The sequence below is a fragment of the Saccoglossus kowalevskii genome, chromosome 8 (assembly GCF_978046115.1).
Source record: "Saccoglossus kowalevskii chromosome 8, keSacKowa6.1, whole genome shotgun sequence".
Taxonomy (NCBI): Eukaryota; Metazoa; Hemichordata; class Enteropneusta; family Harrimaniidae; genus Saccoglossus; species Saccoglossus kowalevskii.
In genome coordinates, this window is record NC_140648.1 from 28,564,753 (window position 1) to 28,585,508 (window position 20,756).

Genomic DNA, 20,756 nt, shown 5'->3' on the forward strand with positions numbered 1-20,756 from the left:
CATCAGTCGATACTCCTGCTGTACTGTCTTCGTGCATACTTTGAGGTATCTTCGTAAATAACCTTATATTCTACATCACCTAATAATAATGATTTGTATGTGTATCACTCATTAAAAACAATTGTAGGTGAATTATCAATTACAGTTCTCTCCACAAGCAGAGCCAAAGTCCATTTTGTGTCACTCTTTGCAAATTAAACCTAAAAAGTCTTTTTTTACTTTTGATGAATACTTTTAGTTTCATTTTAATAATTAATGAATCGTATTCACTCTCTGAGTTAAAAGTTTTCATCCATCTTTAAGCGTCACAGTGAATGAGCAGACCACACTTAAATTTTATGTAAACAATGTATTTCGCTTCACACGCATCTACCTGACATGTGGGACCCATAGAAAATATCATGTGATGTGTCATTTTATTTGGAAAAAAATGTTCCTTTCATTTTGATGTTCAGTGATCTTCCCTCGTCAATTAGAAATACATACTGTAAATGCATTAATTATTTGCTGGTGTTTTAGTTTCGCTATTTTCGCCAATAAGTCAAATCCGCCGAATTAAATGCATGTGAACATGAGAGCCATTCTTTTTTCCCCCGCCAAATTTGTAAACTTAAAACCCAGTGAAATTGCTTAAAAACAATTAAATAGCGAAATCAAATGCCATCGAAACTAATTGGTTTTACAGTATTTAATTATTAATCTATAGAGGGCGCTGCTCCTTATACTGTACAGTACTTCATTTTCACTTGGAATTTGTTTTTTGCTATTTTCGATGAAGGCATGAATCAGTGAAAATAAAATCCAGCGAAAATAACTTTTCTCCTAAATATTACATCAACTCATCAAACAATCAGCGAAAAAAAATTTCAAAACTTCCAAAATGTCTTTTCAATGAAAATTACTTCCAGCTAAATGAAAGTATTTTACAATATACTGTTTTTACTCGTATATAGACGTGCTAAATTTTTTATTAATCTACATGTATATAGGAAAGCATTTCCAAGATGCAATATCTATGGAGGGTGCAATTTCTTAGATACACCAAGTTTTTAAACATCTGTAGAGGGCACTGTTTCTGAAATACCTTTTTACTCATCTAAAGGCATATAAAATACTGTAGAATACTTTATTTCCGCTTAGAATTAATTATCACTATTTTCGCTGAAGGAATTATTCAGTGAAAATAAAATCCAGCGAATATACATTTTTTCCTATATTTTACATTTAACTCATCAAAAATCAGTGAAAATAAATTCCACACAAAACACCCAAAAAGTCTTTTCATCGAGAACTAATTCCAGCTAAAATAAATTATTTTACAGAACATTGTCTGCATACACGAAATTCAAAGGCATGCTCTATGCATTAATTTATATCGCAGATTTTTCCTTTGCATACAGTTCATCCACACAGTTAAAAAAAAATGTTCTACCTGTCTGACTGGTTCAGGCACTCTGTGTTTACAACAGCTTTGCGTTAATTTCATCGCTGTTGGTAAATTAATTCGGTGTCCAATGGAAATATATACAGGATTGGTACTCTTGTCACAGCTGCGTAAAGCCTGCAGAGAAAGCCAAATAAAATCAACACGTTAGGAGATAATTTGCTTCAGTTCAATATTTAGATGTTACTCTGATGCAAAGTCCATCATATACTGACGAGTGGCTGTGGAGGTAGAAATAATAATATAAGTCTACCCCAAAAGTTATATTATCAGAATTGTTTGCAGATGTTTGACATATAAAGTTGCCATACGGGATTCACAAGACATCTCTCAATTTTTTTGCAAATAGTTGAACATTGCTGAGTATTTTCATTGATGCGAATCGGCCAGGGGAGACAAAACGGTTGATGACTTATATTACAGCATATAGCCAAGACTCTCAATTATTACGGGCAATAAATTTTCCGTGGCAATACACTTTACAAAAACTAAAGAATTTACATTCTATAAATTATGTGGTAAAACGCTACACAAAAGTAAAAAAAATAAGGCTTTTTATTTTTCACAAGGATGAAGGAAATGAAATGAAAATATGAAATAATGATACAGAGAAAATTGATGTACAAAATAAAGTGAATAGTATAAAGCAATAGCCTCAAAATTCTACTGTGTGACATATGGTGAAGAAATTATGTGGTGTATAGCCGTATTCAAATTTACGTTATTTTTTTAGAGACTTTTTGAATGACGAAATGTGTTTTCATTGTGGTCTTTGAAAACTGGCAGCCTCTATTGATTGCATAGTCTAATTTTTGCTATGACAACATTATTTTTTTTTTTCAATATTTTTCTTCGGCAATTCAAATATTTGACAAAATAATAATTATAATAACCTGATAATCTTATTTTTAGGAACAAGTAATAAAACTATAGTACTAGACTGAAATTAACTACCTTTGTATGCTTGACATGGATAATTTTTCAGTCTGGCTGGTAAAAATAAAAACGTACATGCCGGTGGTCTGGTAACATTTTGTTCATGGTATGATTCAGTTAACATAACTGCTGATGTTTTAGATTCAATTTTCAGATGTAGATGAAATTGATGACCAAATCAATTTTTCACCAGACATTTTTCAGAACTTTGTAGTTATCTCCTTCTTTTAAATTGAGTGATTACGATAACCAAGGAGGGTTTAATGTTTTATGCATTAACATTTTTAAACATTTTTTTTTAATTGTTTTGTCTATTTCAAAATTAGATTCAATATCAAACTTAAAAACATAAGTAAAAATGAAAATTGCAAATCAAAGAGCAGGTAAAATTAAAACCATTTATGAAATCAAAATGTAAAACCAAAGTCACAGTGAAAATGCAATTTTAAATTCATTTTTTGAAGCAAAGTGAGATACAAATATAAATCATTTTCAAAAATAAAAGTAAGTTTTCAAATATAAATCCGTTTTCAAAAATCAAAAGTTAATTTTCAAATTTAAATCCATTTTCAAAAATTAAAAATAAATTTTCAGCCATTTTAGCAAAACTCGGCCTAAGAACTGACCTTTTTAGGTCCAGTTTTCAACAGGCTGCAAGCACTCAGACCTAAAATCCAGGTGATCACTATGTGAAATATATGTGGTGATCCATCATTTTTTTTCCCATGCAATTCCCAATTCTGCAGAACAGAACTGTAGCTATACCCTTTGATATACATGCACACCTTAGCTGCATTGAGCTTAATGATGACAAACTAGGTTCTAAACAGCATGATGTAATTTGGGTGTAATACAATGTAATGTTTTATTATCCAAATTCTTTATCTTTCTTATTCAATGTTTGCCCATGTGTATCCCCTCATCGCTAAGTTGAGTTTGCCCATTGTATCAACAAATCTGAGGGATATATCATTGAACGGATAGGATCTATACCAAAGTCCTTTGGGCAAGTTTCACATGCAGTTTCCTGGATTTTGCTTGCAAATTCAGCTCACCCACTCAGAGCTCACCAACCAGGTTTTGGGAAACATTGTTTTGGGTTTATTTACATATAACATGGATACATATACACTCCAACACAGATGTAAAACCTGACTGAGTGTGAAACATTCAACTCTGGCTACGATATGCTTTCACTCACTACAATGCAAATGGCTAATACTTTTAAATTTAAAGTAGGCGCTAGCAATGTTACATGCCGCTTTGTATATGTCAGCTGTCCACAAAAATTATAATAATAATATTTTAAACTTAATTTCTTATATTTTAACATTCGTTTTTCATATTTTAAATTTAACTACTCATATTTTTAGTTCAAATCATCATATTTTAATGGCTCTAATGACGACACCTCATACTCAAACATCTAATATGAGATTGCCCAAAATCAGATATTATCAGACATTTTCATTTCTCAACACTCTGTAAACATAACACATAAACTTTATTTTCTGTGGCCTAATTAGGTATGCGCAGTAAACAACATTGATCAGTCTGCTTGATTAAAATAGTTTAAATAAACATTAAACTCCCTGAAGAGTAAGATAAGACGATATCTACTCCAAATTTGCATCAACAAATCGAGCATAACAATTGTATGCATTAAATGTAACCACTCTAAGGAATGCCTGTTGCAGTTTTATCCCCATGCAGTCTCTGACAATATTAGTATAGGGATAAAATGTTATAAATAAAAGATGCGCTATGTGATGACAGCTGTTTATCTAACGATGATGGATGTTGTGTCAATTTACCCACTTATCGCCCTGATGGATGTTAAGTGGCAGTAATGTTAGTCATAGATTAGTCGGTGAAAATTCAAAAACTTTTTATTTTCGGAAATTCAGTGAAAATGTTGCAGTGACTTTCACAGAATTGTGCGCTCATGAATGCTGTTGAATCATCAGATAAAGCAAGCAGTGAAAATTAAGTGATTAAAAGTATAAGCAATGCCTATTTGTGGTATTTGAAGTACAATATCGACTACTATGAGTTGTATCGTTCTAGAAAGTGTGTAGATAATCTAGATTATACTGTAAAACATGTTGAAAAAGCGACACGCAATTTTAGCAAATTATGGTAAAATAAAGTAAAAGCGAAATATTGATTTTAATAGCAAATCTCTCTTGTCATTGTTGATTTCATGTTTTCACAATACTTGTCTGTCGCGTGCCAAAACAAATGCGCAGTTATCACCTCCATAAAAACAAATAAAAACTGTCAAGTGTAATTAGGAAGCGCTCCAGATTTTTATGTTCCGGATTACTGAATGCAAATCCTCAAGCCTTTTGAATTTATAATATGGGTCATTAACAACATCTTAAATTAGCGAATCAGTTCTTTCGCTAAAACGAGATGCTCGCGAAAAAGACATGTTTTACAGTAATAACTGTAATACTGTAAAGAGGGTAATTATTCACTGTGTTTTAATTTAGCTTATTTCGCTGACTGGAAAAATGCGCTAAATTAAAACACAGTGAATATGTAAAATTTAGCATAGAACACATTATCTAAATGACGAAACCGTGAATTTAAAACCCACTGAATATGCCTGAAATGGTAAATCAGTGAAATTTAAACCCAGTGGAAATTAGTCATTTTACAGTAATAATCAATCCCAAACCAGTTTGGAGCTAGAGACATATCAGATCAATATTGTGCTTACATTAGTAAGTAAAAAAAACAATAGAAGAATGACACTTTGCAATATAGTTGGTTGTTTTGGGGGTTTTTTGGGGGGGAGGTGCAAACAATAGTAAATTTCAGTCTCAAAACTGTAATAATTGCATGACATTCATTTTGGTCTTCACATTGATTTTCCTAGCAGTTCAATATCCATTACACCTAAGTTTTTAAACACAGTCCTCCAGCACTCAGACTGTACTCCAAAGTATGATACAATAAACACTTGGAAAGTGTTACCAAAGAAACAAATTAGGGGTCAACACCACCATGTCATGTGAGACTTATAGTCAAATAATGGATCTCGTTTCTAGATGAATGTTGTCTCACAAAAATTATCATAAGAGTGGCATCAGTCTTGTTATTGTTTCCCAAGTTTGTGTTTGGTTGTCCACATTGCCACATCTTTCTCTTTCTCAAATGAATGATGAATCAGTCTTTTTATCAATTCATGCATCTGAGTTTTGACTGTCTGCTTTTCCAATCTGTCTTGTTATAATTTCACATATCTAAGTTCCGTTATCCATATTGTCTGCCAATAACTGCCATGTTATCATTACATGTATGTAAGTTTCATTTCACAAATCTAGATGTGCCATATTAAGAAATTCATCCCAAGTCTGTGTCTCAATGATTGGACCATTGGAAATGAGAGGGGGGGTCAGAGAATTTGCAAAGAAAAAAAAAATATTTTTCTGAAAAAAAAATCCTAAAACTTTCCAAATTACTTTATTTAGAAGTCCCAAAAAGTTGGAACAATTTTGTAGCAGCTGGAAAGTCAACTTCAGGCACCATCCACAAAATAGTTCCACTTGTTGTCAGCTTTTTTCCCGCAGAAAATTTGGCAAAGTTTAAATTTTTTGAATCAAAAACTATAAGCAATGTCACATTTTGTCTGTTTGGTCCAAAATTAAGATTAAATTCAGTGAAAATTACAGGAAATGTCAACAAATTTACCCCCATTTTGAGCGGTAAAATGCAATCTCAGCAAATACATATGTACACTCAAACTATCATGACAATGCCTGCCAGCAAATATCTAGTTATCTAACAAAATCCTGATGGCTATTTGTTTCTAATGTACGTCAGTCATAGAGGAAAGAACCGGAAGGTTTGGGATATTTACCAGCTCCTGATTTATTGTAAAAAATGGAAAAACTTGACATTAATATCACCACTCTCATACCGTTGACTGAAAATTGACACAATCAAGTCTGTACTGTAAATGTTTAATATTCACCAATAGAAATTTTTATGATGAGTCTTTTCATAAAGGACAAAATTTCCCAGAAGCCACTGTGTCTTAAGAATTCTAATGAAATGTGAAATTAACGAAAAAGTTGTACCTAATCAAATTATATTAAAAGATTTTGCCCTAAATAATTAACTCACTCAAAAATCAAGGAATTATATTATATTGTTCTAATATTACAACTTTAAAATATTAAAATTTGGTAATGATACAAATGAATTTTCATACATGTTTCTATACATACCATGCCATATACACGTCCCGATTCACCAACCAATGGAAACACGTCTCCTCCCTTTTTCAACTGTAGGATCTGAAAACAGAAATACAAATGAACAATAAAATCCTGAAAACAAAAACCAATTGCATGAAGCATTAGTATGTATTGTATTTGGTGTGTGAACACTTATAAACAACTTTCAGTTTAGCATTTCATAAATCAGTATTTACTTTATTGGAAATGCATGAGCAATTCTGTCTGTTGAACCCTTTCAACACCAGACTTTCTCACCAAAACTTGTCTGCACTTTCTTCTTATATTCTTCAATATTTCTGGAAATAAAACCCGAATTTTGGAGCCAACAGACCAATTTTCTCTAAAAAAATTTGGCTATTTTTGGTTCAATTTTCTGAATACTCTCAGAAAATTGAACCAAAAATAGCCAAATTTTTTCAGACTATAAACAGGACTATTTTGTAAATTTGTAATGAAAAGAGGGAACTGGTGGTGAAAAGGTTAATTTCACTGCTAGAAATTCTTGTGATTACAGTCATGTGATACATGTAGCATATCCAAAGACACAATTTTTGAAAGTAACTGACACATTGTGAAATTTTCACTGCTGATGCAACATTCCTATGTCTTCATTGGTGCTTTTGGATTATTATAAGAAATATCCGATTGTCTAAATATGAGAAAATTCCAGTAAATTTGTGTGGATTACTGGTGTTCTGAACTACTGCAAATCACACTAATTCTAAATAAAGATAAATATTCATGAGTCCACTCATTTGAAAAAAAAATTGTTCTCTATAAAACGAACAATCAAATTAGAAGTCGGAAAAAACATTAAAATTTTCTGTTTGAAACATATTCTGACTTGCATAAATTCTGACTTGAGTTTTAAAAGTACTGTAAAGGCATTAATTATTCATTTGGTTTTAATTTCTCAATTTTTGAAGATAAAATGCAATCGGCTAAATTAAATTCATGTTTACATGTTAAATAGAAACTTGTGACTTTAAAATACAATGAACAAGGTCAAATATCAAAACAGTGAAATAAAAATACCAGTTAAAATTAATGCTTTTACAGTAAATATAATTGTACATGTAGTAACAAAAAACTTGCCTTCTGAAGATGATCCTCATTTTTCTCCAACCCATCCACTTGAAAAAGTTTTTTAGCAACACCGATGCATGGAATATTTGTCACAACACCCAGATGGCAAGCAGTACCAAACTCTGAAGGAAACAAGTAACCTGTAGAATGCTGTGTGGGTAATATTTTTATATTGATTTTTGCTGCATTTGCAGCAAATAGTTACCAAACAATGAGAAATCTATTGGATTGAATATACCTCTCAGGTGGCTTCACATGCATAGTTCAAGCCTACCTAACCGGTGCTTATACCAGGATTTAGTTACAGCTTCATGTTCCCAGTAATCCCAGTAATTCATGAAAGACTGGCACTCTCATGCAATTAACAGCGAGTTAAATTCTTGGGATTGAAACATATATTTTGAAGTCACTGATGTAGGCAATGAATAACTTAAAGTTGACATAAAGACGAGGTAGTGCTCAACTAGAGGCTGAAATTATAATTAATTTGTTTATTTCAATTTCTCCTGAAGTCAAATAGAATACACTGGTGAAACACGATAGTACCCATGGGCGAAAGGATGTTTTGGGGTGTAGTTTACATTGTATATGGAGTGGTAGGGTCGAGTGTAATTTGTTCATTTCCAACTCTTATGAAGTCACGTAGAATTTCACTTAATTTATTTTTGCTGACATGTTTTCAAACATTACATGTGAATCCAATTTTCACTGTGCTGTGTCTCAATAGAGTGTGAGGGAAATGGCATTTTCACTGGAATTTATTTCAGGGGGAAAATGTTTTCAGTGATAATGAAGTATTATGACAGAACCCCATACCCTCCCCGTGGCTTTCATTGCGTATGGAAGTTATTTTCACGAGTGATGCGGTGTATCCTGCTGCCGTACTTTCACGAGCGAAGCCACTGGGAGGGTATGGGGTTCTGTTATTATTACATATTTCCCATATTTGATTATTTCATATTAAAGAAAGAACGTGCAACAAATCGGGATAGAAATTTAGGTCGGGGAACCCAATTGCCCATTAATATGCTCCAAGACAGTGCTGCGACCTAGCAACGCGTGTCAGTGTAGAACGCGTGTCACTGTACGTGTGAAAATAAAATAATCAGACGTCTAAACTTGAGTCATTGTCCGAATAAATACTGCTCAAATTGACTAAGTGTTCAAAACGTCATAAAAAAGACGATGCGCGTCGCACAATCTTTTTGCTAGCTGTCAAACAACTTGTCAAGTCAAAACATCTACGCGCCAAAGTGAAAAGGCTGATTTTACTGCGGGTCCAGGCTGCGGGTGGATGTTCAGAGAGCCCTTCAAGATTGATAAAACTCAGTTTCCAGGTGGTCAACATACATTAAGTTTTCCCAATCCTAGTATTCTATGTGATGTACATCTAACATGCCAAAAATGAACGATTGGTGAACGATTTGAACCTGACACAAATAGCAGACGGAAATGTGTTTACAAAATAAAAATAGTGATTACTTGATTTTAAAAATAGATACCAGGAAGGGGAGGGGGTAAAAGAAAAGTTATATAACATTTTATTATTCAATAATTTATTAAAATACATAAGTTTGTCCAATTCCCTGTGATACAACACCTCAGACATATCTCATTGTACTCGGTTTGAGTGTGGGTACAAAGTTACTATTTGAATTTTTTTATATCTTTTTTCATTAATGAGAAATTTGACCCCAAAGTTAGAGTAACTGTTCACCAGGAATGGCTTTTTAACTCTTCTGTGATTTTTTTGGGCTTGGCTGATTTTGTTCAAACTTGATAGGCAGATCGTACCATCACTAATTGGAAAAACAATCCTGACCCACCGCTACCATGGCAACAGCCAAAATCTGTTTTTTGAATACTTTCGCCCCAAATTTATTACCTCCTACCAGTCTTGTAATAGCAGTGGCCAAATGATCATGCCTTTTATTCTGGCTACGTTGCGCACTGGTAAGAGATCACTGGCGCCGACATTGTTACACTGTCAACGTAATCCCAATTGAACTTTGAATAAAATCTAAATGCTGCCTCCAATCTAGAAAATACTATCGCAAAACGGTTGGAAATAATACATTTAACGGCTGAATACGTCCTAGCAATAAAATAAAGGGACTTTTAAAGACTGAATGTTATTTTGCGAACCTCGTATAAAGGTGCCTGGTTTTAGTTATAAACCGACGTTAGCTTCACGTTCATGTCCAACCATGGTAACAGCCGAAAACATATTGCTTGTTTTTTTACCGGCTTGTTTTCATTGGCAACCGAAGTATTTTTATTTTGTAAATAAATGTTCGTCTGCTATTTTTATCCAGTTTAGCAACATTTTTTGCATATTAGGTGTACATCACATGGAATACTACGATTGACAGAACTTGGTGTATGTTGATTGAGTTTTATCATAGTACGAAGTACCAGGAGGTTTCTGCTGGCGACGTTGCGGCGTTACCCAGTTCCAAATAAAGATTACCAACGCCAAATGAGCAACATTTTAACCGGTAATCAAGATTCATTCAATCCACGGCTAGCAAGCAACATCAGAAGCGAAGTTGTAGCATGCAGTACTAGTAAGTCATCCCGTCAGTGGAGTACCACAGTAGCGCGGCATGCTTGTCTTCAGCATTGTATTCAAATGATTCACGTGGTGTGTCGTTCTCGTTCAAACCCGGAATTCGATCAATAGGGGAGTTTCAGTATAAAAAAACACATTGCAAATCATGCAAGTTCAACATTTTCAAACCAATATACTAAAACAGGAATGCTCAGAGTGCAAAAGTATGATAGTTATTACTTTCCAGTATACACATCTCTGTTAATACTATCCCTCACATGTTCTACTCCCAATTACTCCTGCGTAAAATGGTGAGCCTCTTTTCATGTTGACATTCAGACTAAAATCATGTGACAGGCTGTTAAAATTGGCTGTTGCATACTCTTTCGCCGGTCTGGGAAATGTGTTTAATTAGCTCTCATTCAAGCAACAAAGCAGATTTCCCAGTGGGAGTGAAACTATTCGACTCTGCCATTAAAAAAATAGGGGTGTTTTCAGCAAAAAACGAATAACCCTGGAATGCACACAAAATACTGAATTTCGGAACAAATCGTGCATTATTTACAGCAGCAGAATACCACAGAAATATCAGACGAAACATGAAAACACTATATATTGTATTTCGGCCTGAACCCTCTATATTGCAATTCAAGGAATTAACCCCTTATGTGCATCCATTTCCCACCTTGGTATCACCCACCCCTGAAAACAAACTCTTAATACCACGCTGAAGCGTTTGGTAACAATTCAATGAGAAGTAAATAGCACCACCAACGGTAGTTGATTAAAAAAACGAAAGTTTATTATAGAGGGCGCACTTTCATGCATGGATTGTATTACCAGTACTAATATTCTAACAGGATGAAATAAATACATACACACCTCTTGGGTGGAGTAAACCATTGCCATCCACAAGTATAACCTGTGAATACAAGAACATTAGGTGTTTACTTTTTAAAAAACTACAGCAATACAATTCAATGGTCTTCAGAGTTCATTTTAAATAAATATTTTTAAATAAATATATTAAACAAATGAATGATGAAAGTGAAACTAACACTGAATTCATTTAACACATGTTGTCCGTTACATTATGTTGTGTTTTTTAAAAACAAAAATTCAATGTCAATCAATCAATCAATCAAGAACAAGATCAGATTCATTGATTGTAGAATTAGATTCTCAGTTTCACACTGGTGATCGTTCATTTTAATATTCCGATATGGCAGAGCTCCACGGATTAAAAACTTTATATTCATACTGATACCTGGGGAACAATTTCAGGTTTGGTAAATTTCAGTTTGTTTAAACAGTCCACTAAGAAATCCACTTCGCGGAATGCCAGAAATCCTGGAATGTAAGGAGCTGTCAACTCTACCATTGTAAAGTCAGTGTACAGGACCTGAAATTATGAATACATAATGGTATATTATAAAAAAAAAATATATAAAACATATTTTGAGTATCATCACAGGAGAGGGTCTTTGTTCTAATGTGATTTTTGTGAGTACATGTGACCCATAAGTGATATACAAAAACATCGCTATGCGTAGTTTGGGAACTTGAGTGCTCTTTAAAGTACATTCAATAAATAATCTTTTTAAATTTACACAGCCAAAACCTACTCTATTTGAGAAATATTCGAAATCATATGCAATTTTATTTTGTGAAAGATGACAAATACTATTGTTCTTCTTTGTTCTATGAGCGATTCGATTTACATACATGTACTTGGTAAACATTTCTGTAAAGCGATTACGTAAATAATTAGCATTCGGGTCAACTCGGATAAATTGAATCACAGATCCTTGTAAAATAAAGATATTTTATCCCAATAACCAGTTACCATGATCCTACCAGGGTTCTAGCACCATATTTCACACACTATATGCGTATTTAAAAGTCAGTTTGACGTGGATAGACAAGAAACAAAATGGCGAAACTATTGTGTTTAAAAATCATGTTTTTTTTAATATCGCACACATCGACTGAGCTCATCTGAAAGTGTCAGGTACAAAGCCCCACTTAGACCTTTCAAATACTTCATGGGACACCCTGACGTGTATTTGTTCGTTTTCAAACTAAAACAATTGTACTACTGGAATGAAGCAGTCCATCGTCAACTCAGACTGTAAAACAACTAACAAGTATTTTATTTCAAGTGACAGGCCTTGTCAATAACACCAGGTGAACCGTGCTGTGTATGTATATGGCTGACCCTTTTTTCATGCACATAGCTGGTTGCGGTTGCACTTTTTTCAACCCATTTTATTGAGTAAATAAACGGAAGCGATGATGGGTTGAAAAGAATAATAGACAATGACTATAGAAAGTACTGAAATCAAGATAGTTTCACTATGCTATCAATTTTCTTGTCTTAATGATGCTACAAAGTTTCACATTTTTCTCTGTCCAAAAAAATTGGCAAAAATCTATGTTTTTTTCAAAATTATAGCGATTTACAGAATAATTTGTTTCTATCCCTATCCATGTATTGGTCATTTAGTTTCTCATACCCAGGCCCACCTACATTTAACCTACGCATTTATCAACATCAACCCATGCTTTGACATAGGGTAAATATTTAGATTTCTAGTAATCACAATGTAGAGGTTACATGTACTTTTTGCTAATATTTAATAAAAAAGAAATTCATGAAAATTCAAAATAATATATAAACACAATTTTAAAATTAAATAAGAACACTTCCATTTATTTTTTCTGGGCTTTGTGAAAGACTGATGGGAAGATTTCCTAGATTTCTCATTTCCACCACAGATGGCGCACAAGTATAGCTAGTTAAAGATTCAACTGATTCAAAGCAGGCACAAAAACTCACTAAACCCACACATCAACACAAAGTTATTGTTTCTCACGATGTCATGTTTTTCATAAAAATTACTTCTAAGGGAAGTGAATCACAAATGTCTTCAACTGGAGATAGTGCGCCCTCTATATGAAAAGTCAGAAACGCTTTAAGTCTTCATACCAATTTTGTGATACTGTAAAATACTTTAGTTTTGCTTGGAATTTATTTTCGCTGAATAGATGATTCAATAAAAATAATCAGCAAATATTTTTTTTGCTATATTTTACATTCAACTCATTGAAATTCAATGAAAATAAATTCCATGCAAAACATCAAAAAAAGTCTTTTCAGTGAAAATTAATTTCAGCTAAAATAAAGTATTTTACAGTAGAAATAAAGAAAGCTGAATGTTATACCTCCAGATCAGGGAATGAGCAAACCACCAAACATGCGCACGCATTGACATCATCTCCCTTGACGAATGATAGATCAACACCACCAATATATTTGAGTCCTTCCAAACATTCCATATTCTGCCATTCTTCTGTGTTCTCTGTGATCAATTTAGTCTTCAACTCATCCTGTATACTGGATTGTAAATAAATATTTTATAGATTTAATACTGGTAGTAACACTAGGATTTCAATGGAAATAAACTCTGTCGTGAACGGTTACTCTTTGATGGCCGTCACTATCTGACGTCCCTGCAAAAAATTATCGATGGGAAATGAAAAACTACATCGCTTTTGTCAGGCGTGTTTTGGGTTTGGAGCACCGCGGAGGGTGCAACTCACACAACCTTGTCAGGCTACTACTGACCATGTCACTATTGAAAAAGTACTATACACCATCAGAAAGGTGCAATATAGGAAGGAGCTATGCAATATAAGTCGTTATCTGGAAAACAAACATTAAAAAAATCCTTGAGTGACCTGTTTCTGGTTGTTCACTCATCCTACATTACCAACATTTCTACAGTTGTGAAGCCAATGAAGCATGTCTTTAATGAACTAAAATACCAATAAAGCAATATAGGACATGTTGCTTTGTATATATCTAACAAATACAAAAAGTGATACAATATGATGCAACATTGGTGTCACAAAATGGTTATTCATTTAGACCAGTCACTTGAGGTAGGGAAATCTAACATTAATTATTATTATTTTCTTGTATTTTTCACAGATATGCTTAACAAAAAAACATGTGTGGAGAAGTAGAACAAATATTAAAGTAATTAGTATTGATCTAATTACTACAATTATCAGCCCTCACATGACTGTGTACTGGAGACTTTAGTGCACAGTCGCCGCTGCCAGAGTCTCGTTTTGTTGTTTATTTATCATTTCCACTGTCCAGGTGCCTATATGATACATATTTATAGGAAAAAACTTGTACTTTCTTTATAACCTTTTAAGATAGTTTGCTACCATTAAAATAATACTCAGAAATCCTAGAAATCCAGCAAGAGTGGTTGGGCTACTGTAACGTTCAAAATTTTGAAATAAAAATATATGGTCCCTGAAGTAAGATTTTTGAAAAAACAAGCTCGACAATTTAACAAAAATGCGTTTTTTAAATAGTTTACAATTGGTTTCTATGGCAGAAACAGTAAATCGTATCTCAAAATGTTGTTTGGTGACCTATGCTAAAAAAATATACATAGTGTTATGAGGGCTAACTATGACCATCATGGAAATACTGAATATCAGTACAAGTTATTCTCTGTAAAAATGAATGACGTTCATGTATGCGAATCATCACAGAATAATTTTTGAATGATTTACTGTGATAATTTTTTTGCAGGTTTTAATGGTAGCGAACTACCTGAACAAATTGTCACTAATACCATATAGCTAGAAAAGAATCCCTTAATTTCTACCTCCATGCTAATATAATTTATTCATTAATTAACACACAACATCCCCCGGAAGGGGTTGAAAAAGATTACAAATCAGATATTAGTAAAAGAAAAATAACTACATAAAAAGTAAGGGAACAAAAAAGCATTAAAAAAAAGATAGAAATTTGTATACAAGGAATGTGTTACTGGCTTAGTTTATGTAGGTGCTGCTGTCTTGTATTAAAACAGTTTTTTAAATATTGCGCTAAAGGAATTGACATTTTCTTGTCACTTAGTAATGATACCAATTTATTTTTATTACTAAATTTGTCAAAATTTTGGTATACATTTATTAGCTACAATGTAAAGTTTTAATCGTATTTCATTATAATGAGGACAATTTATGACAAAATGTTGTTCATCTTTCATCTTTAAAGACCCTGTCTTTAAAATCCAATCCTGTGTGCCGGCCTGTTTCAATTTTCAGACAGTGGTTGCCAAGTCTAAATTTTGTTAAGGATTTGCGAAGTTCACTGTTTTTCATAATTGTTAAGTAGTTTTCTTGTTCTATTTTGGTTTTAAAAAGTTTGTGGGTTCTTAGTTTATTTTTAGAATTTGATTCTTTCCTATTGTCATTATTTATTTCATTTTTCCACTCAGTTGTAAACTCTTCTTTTAATTTCTCATCAATTGTTTTTAATTTTGATAATGAGATAATATTTGTTTTATTTAAAAGATAAGAATGGTTTATATTTTTTAATATCAAATCAAGTTTTTTAAACCATTTACTTTTAATACCGGTAATTTTATTGACATAGTATGCTTCTTGAAGTAGAGTACTTGTGGAATTTGCAATACGATTGGCATATTTTATCATTTGTTTCTTAATAAAAGAGTCAAGAGTTAATTTCCCAATTCACTATACATATTGCCATGATTGGTGTATTTTTTGAGATACCAAGAATGTACCGATAGTATGTAAGCTGGACATCCTCTACAATTGATTTTATAGAACTTTCTTCTCCCCAAATGTCACTCCCATACACAATAACTGGTCTGATAAGTTTATCAATGGCATCTTTAAATTTACCATTTGGACTCATAGTTAAGCCAAGATAATTGAAATCTTTAACTATATTGATTTCTTTTCCTTCATAAAAGAATATGTCCTTGTTAAGGAGTCTGTTACACTTATTGAATATCATTATTTTTGTTTTATCTGTGTTGACAGACAACTGCCATTTTGATGTGTAGGCTGATAGTTTATCCAAACAGTTTTGTAATCCCTTTTTGGATTTTGAAAGAATCAAAATATTATCTGCATGAAGAAGGCAATTAATTGGTGTGTTGTGCAACAGTGTTGGGTCACAATGATCATTATCAAACATATCAGGCAGGTCATTAATAAATAAATTAAACAGACTTGGGCTACGGTTGCATCCTTGTTTTACTCCGATATTTTTTTTGTTTTTACCTTATATTTCACATCACCATACATATCTTTTATAATATAAAGCAACGATGTATATTTAATATGAATCAGTTGGGAGACAAACCGTGAAAATGACATATAAACAAGGAAACGTCACCCTGGGGTACATGTTACTGCACTCCTGTACTCGTTCCATAATCAAACCACATAATGGTGATAATTATATTAGTCTCACCTCTCCCATTTTATTTTCAGTTCGTTTATCTCCTCGTCCCTACTATCGCTAAGTGAATCGCCAAAGTTTCCGTCAGCTTGATGCTGGATAGCCATTTCAAACACGTTCGTTCTTCTTCAATTACTATATCATTGGGTATAAGGTGATCTAACTGTTCTAGCAATATGCAGATCTCTGTGAAGTTTTATTGGCATCCGGGATTAGAATGATGCAACGAATGGCAATTCCAATCGGAGCTACGTAAACTTTAAAACTTAATCCCATGGCAATGTCACAACACAAACTGTAAATGTTTTCATGTCACCAATTGCGCCCTTGGCACAATGGTAGGACTGGGAATATTTCTTGAAAGGTGAATGGATTAAAGAAATGTTGATTTTCTATACAAAATCATCGCTAAAATTTCAATACCAAGTTACATTTTTCAAACATCCGTCAATGGGCGCTGACATGTTTGTATCAATTGACATGCGCAGACGCTGGGGGGTTAACTAGCTGCCCTATGCCTCTCGAAATAATCAAAGCAAATATGCTAAATTCCCTTTTTCAAATCAGCTAAAAATACTAGTATTATACTATTATAGATTCTATATACAATAGAAATATTCAAATTAGGGAAGAATTAAGAATGAATGCAATGTTTTCCAGATGTTCGGTATCTCCCAAAGCAGCCATATTAATCATTTTGAAAAGGCTAAGCACCTCCGACGGTTACCAACAACAACAAGCTCAGGCGGGTTACAGATTATCGTGCTCCAAATAGTAACCGGTTTGCAAATTTCAACACCTAAATTTGCAAAATTGTAACCTCCAGACAGCCTATAGCTTCTTTAGTTTTCCACTTCAGTGCTTGTGTACTAAACCAAAATGGAAGAACCAGCGGAAGGCAAGAAAGAAGAGAAGGAAACTGACATCAGAAGATTACAAACATATCCACTGATCAGGGTAAGTATATTTATGATTCCATTAATTAAAACTACTTTCTTAGACTGAAAATATATTACACAACTGTTTTTTTTTTTCTTCTTGGTAAACCTGTCTTTCAACCTACATATATAGTTGTTTTAATTAAAAAACACATCTCAGTTTCGGCGTGGTTGCTTGGGCGAGTAATAGAGGCGCAGTTTAATGATTCAGATTTCTCTACAAATACAACATAGTCGGATAGTGAGGCACCCAGCAGTTCTACTACTTGATTTGATTTACGAGTGTTCTAGATGCAATATTGATCGTGTTTTAGTTAAAAATTCACGTGTATCGTTGCAACGCCGTCGTAGCTAGTACATGTTTTATTTTGTGTCTTAAATCGTTGATAAATATGTACTATTATCACGTGAATGATTCTCTTTTCAGCATTCCGACATGAACGACGAAATGAGGACGGAAGCTATGGAGTTGTGTGTAACAGCCTGTGAAAAATTTGCAAATAACAACGAAGTGAGTAAGCCCAAAAATTTACGAGATTTTACTTAATTTTGACCTCTCAAGATATCTCTCTTTTTTTCTAAGCCCTTGGGGCATGGTCGATAATAGAATAATATTAGTGACAATTGAATGATAACAATCCCCACAGGACACGTATTAGAAGAATTATTGTGATTTGATATTTATGATGTAGTTTGCAGAATATTCAGTTTTTTACATATAAAGATTTACTATATTTGATAAAACATAGCATAAAAATGATTTAATGTTATCTCATGCAAAGAGATAATTACTGTTGGTATTTAAATGTGTTCATATTCCCACACAGACTTGGAATAAATTGTTTGCTTGTGATGTAACTAATTGAATATTCACATCTCGTATATAATAATAAAGCATAGATACTAATGGGTGAAATTAATTTAACCTCAATCATAAACATACTGGTTGTGTAGTACAGTACTGTATGTTGCTTGGTCTGTTCATGGAGGTATAAACAGATTACCTCCATGGTCTGTTGGTTTCAAATTCCATTTGGGAAACTGGCATTTATTCTGGTTGCTGAAAATACAAGCTTGGAATAGTTATTCTATTTCCAGTTCATTTTGTCATTATGATTTGATTTGTTTATCAAGTTCACATGTTTATTGTATGTTTGCTTTTGTTTGATCAGACCTTGGATATCACTTTAAATTGCCATAATGCATTATTATACACATAAATGTCACCAGAAAAAAAAAAACAGGTGATATTGATTATTCTGTGATTATTATTAGTGAGCCTGTCACCACAGAGTATAACACAATTGTTGGGACTTCTGCAGTGTTCATATCCATTACCTTGTGACTGGACTATGTACCATTTTGGCAAAGTGTCATCAGGATCTAGTTTCTCAGTTACCTGTGGTTACAACATTGTACATATGTTGCACTTCTTTTCCACATTGCTCCGTCCAAGGGCTGCTTTGGATCTACCGGTGCATTTAAGATTCATCAATAATGTTTCATGAGAGTTTTTGGAAATTGCTGGTGCTAAATGTGCATAGATATGCTCACATTTAAAAAAAATGAAGTCACAGACCAAAATTTCGAGATAAACGTGATATGCGGATTACAGAATGATGGATTAGAAAAAAACTAAACATAATTTTAAAAAATGTAAATAATGTGTTGCAAACTATATTTTTTTTTTTTTTAAAAGGAAACAATAGACCTATTTGTAAAGATACAGTTTTAGTAGCTTTCTCTCTGCTAATACATTGCAATATAACTTGTATTTACTTTGAAACAGTATTGATCAACTTCAAAGTCAGTGTATGCTGATGCATCAATCGCAAACACTAAACCTCTTACTTTTTTTTTTCATGCAGAATGCCGCCAAAATGATTAAAGAGAGTATGGACAAGAAATTTGGTTCATCCTGGCATGTGATCGTCGGTGAAGGTTTCGGATTTGAAATAACACATGAAGTCAAGAATATTCTTTACATGTTTTTTGGTGGTAATCTTGCAATTATGGTTTGGAAATGTTCATAGATAAAGCACAAAAAACCAACTGCCATTTTGCATCATGTATCTCCAAGTCACACATACCCCAGACTCTTGCTGTATTTTTTTTATTGAATCAGCCCTGTTGTACATATTGCGGTATTTTTTTACATACACTTTCAAATATGTAGTGCATTAGACCAATTAAATTTGTTTTTTTCTGAGTGAAAAACTTCAACTTAGAATTAAAAATTGTCTAAAAACAAGAGCTCATTAACATATTATTAAGTTTCATCCTTATGCTATGTTGTTATCTCCAAACGTTTAATTAGAGTTAAAAAATAGCTTGTTCCTTAGTGTGAGAAAGGAAAACATTAAAAATACATATTTTCACATTTTCTTTATCTGGTAGAATTGAAATTACAAAATGTTTTTCCCCACAAACTGAAAAACCTTATTGTGCGCATCAAGCCTTTGGCTTGTAGCTATTATCTAAGATAATTTGTACATATGCATCAACTTTTTGTCTAGGTTATATGATTTATTATGTGTGTGTGTCTACTTTATGAGTCTTATCTTTCTGTATCCAAACATTTTTTTTTTTTAAATCATTAGATAATGTTAGTGGTAATACAGATCTACAATATTTTTTTTTTCCTTTCATTAAACAACTTTTTGTAATTCCGATGTTTTTGCATACAGAAATTAAAGATTATTGTATAATCAAATGATATGAGTCAATGTTCATCTATCAATCCCAGTTGATGGGATTCTGTTATGTTTTAGGTCATGTCTAGATCAGCTGCTACTTCGTGTACCAAGGCAAGAAAGTTAACTAATCACCGGTTGCACATATGTGTTGTTGTGTAGACCCAATGATTAGTAGCTCGGGGTTCAAATCATACCTGGGGGGTTTACCCCTCCCTTGGGTATGTGCACCACAGACTCGACAGGGAGTCGCTGGCTGATATTTAATTACTTACAGATGTGATTTTTAAACAAACCTTGGATGATCTCTGATCTGCATTCAACCAAGCATGGTTGACTCTGGGATAGCATATTAAATTGCCATTTGATAGAGAGAGATTGCTGAACAGCCCAGTCATGTGGTCTAAAACCATTTATTATCACTGGTAATATTGTATTCGTTATTATTTTGTTGAATATTATATTAGCTCTGTTTGAAACGTATGTGGTTACAGAGTTAATGGTATTTCTATGGTTACACAAGGTATATTTTAATGAATGCTAATATGGTA

General features: G+C 33.0%; 2 protein-coding genes across 2 annotated transcripts in view; one reads left to right on the plus strand and one right to left on the minus strand.

Moving 5' to 3' along the window:
- LOC100376351 (endonuclease V-like) overlaps positions 1-17,031 on the minus strand; it is a 32,956-nt gene extending 15,925 nt beyond the window's left edge. Inside the window, exons 1-7 of the mRNA XM_085502984.1 lie at positions 16,587-17,031; positions 13,493-13,664; positions 11,535-11,669; positions 11,150-11,189; positions 7,726-7,838; positions 6,619-6,687; positions 1,433-1,561 (exon numbers count right to left, since the gene is read on the minus strand). Coding sequence (XP_085359110.1) covers positions 1,433-1,561; positions 6,619-6,687; positions 7,726-7,838; positions 11,150-11,189; positions 11,535-11,669; positions 13,493-13,664; positions 16,587-16,681 — 753 coding nt within the window. The 5' untranslated portion in view covers positions 16,682-17,031. The remainder of the gene's footprint in view (positions 1-1,432; positions 1,562-6,618; positions 6,688-7,725; positions 7,839-11,149; positions 11,190-11,534; positions 11,670-13,492; positions 13,665-16,586) is intronic.
- Positions 17,032-17,305: 274 nt separating this feature from the next.
- On the plus strand, positions 17,306-19,778 carry LOC100375307 (dynein axonemal light chain 4-like). Its single transcript, XM_002731599.4, has 3 exons — positions 17,306-17,531; positions 17,940-18,023; positions 19,381-19,778. The coding sequence occupies exons 1-3, from the start codon at positions 17,454-17,456 to the stop codon at positions 19,543-19,545; spliced, it is 327 nt and encodes a 108-aa protein (XP_002731645.1). The 5' UTR covers positions 17,306-17,453; the 3' UTR covers positions 19,546-19,778.
- Positions 19,779-20,756: the final 978 nt, after the last annotated feature.

Bases quoted from the DNA above. Each gene is read 5' to 3' on its own strand.
- LOC100375307 (XM_002731599.4), top strand. From the start codon at position 17,454: ATGGAAGAACCAGCGGAAGGCAAGAAAGAAGAGAAGGAAACTGACATC. The intron at 17,532-17,939 runs GTAAGTATATTT...TTCTCTTTTCAG, and splicing joins AAACATATCCACTGATCAGG to CATTCCGACATGAACGACGA. The intron at 18,024-19,380 runs GTGAGTAAGCCC...TTTTTCATGCAG, and splicing joins AATTTGCAAATAACAACGAA to AATGCCGCCAAAATGATTAA.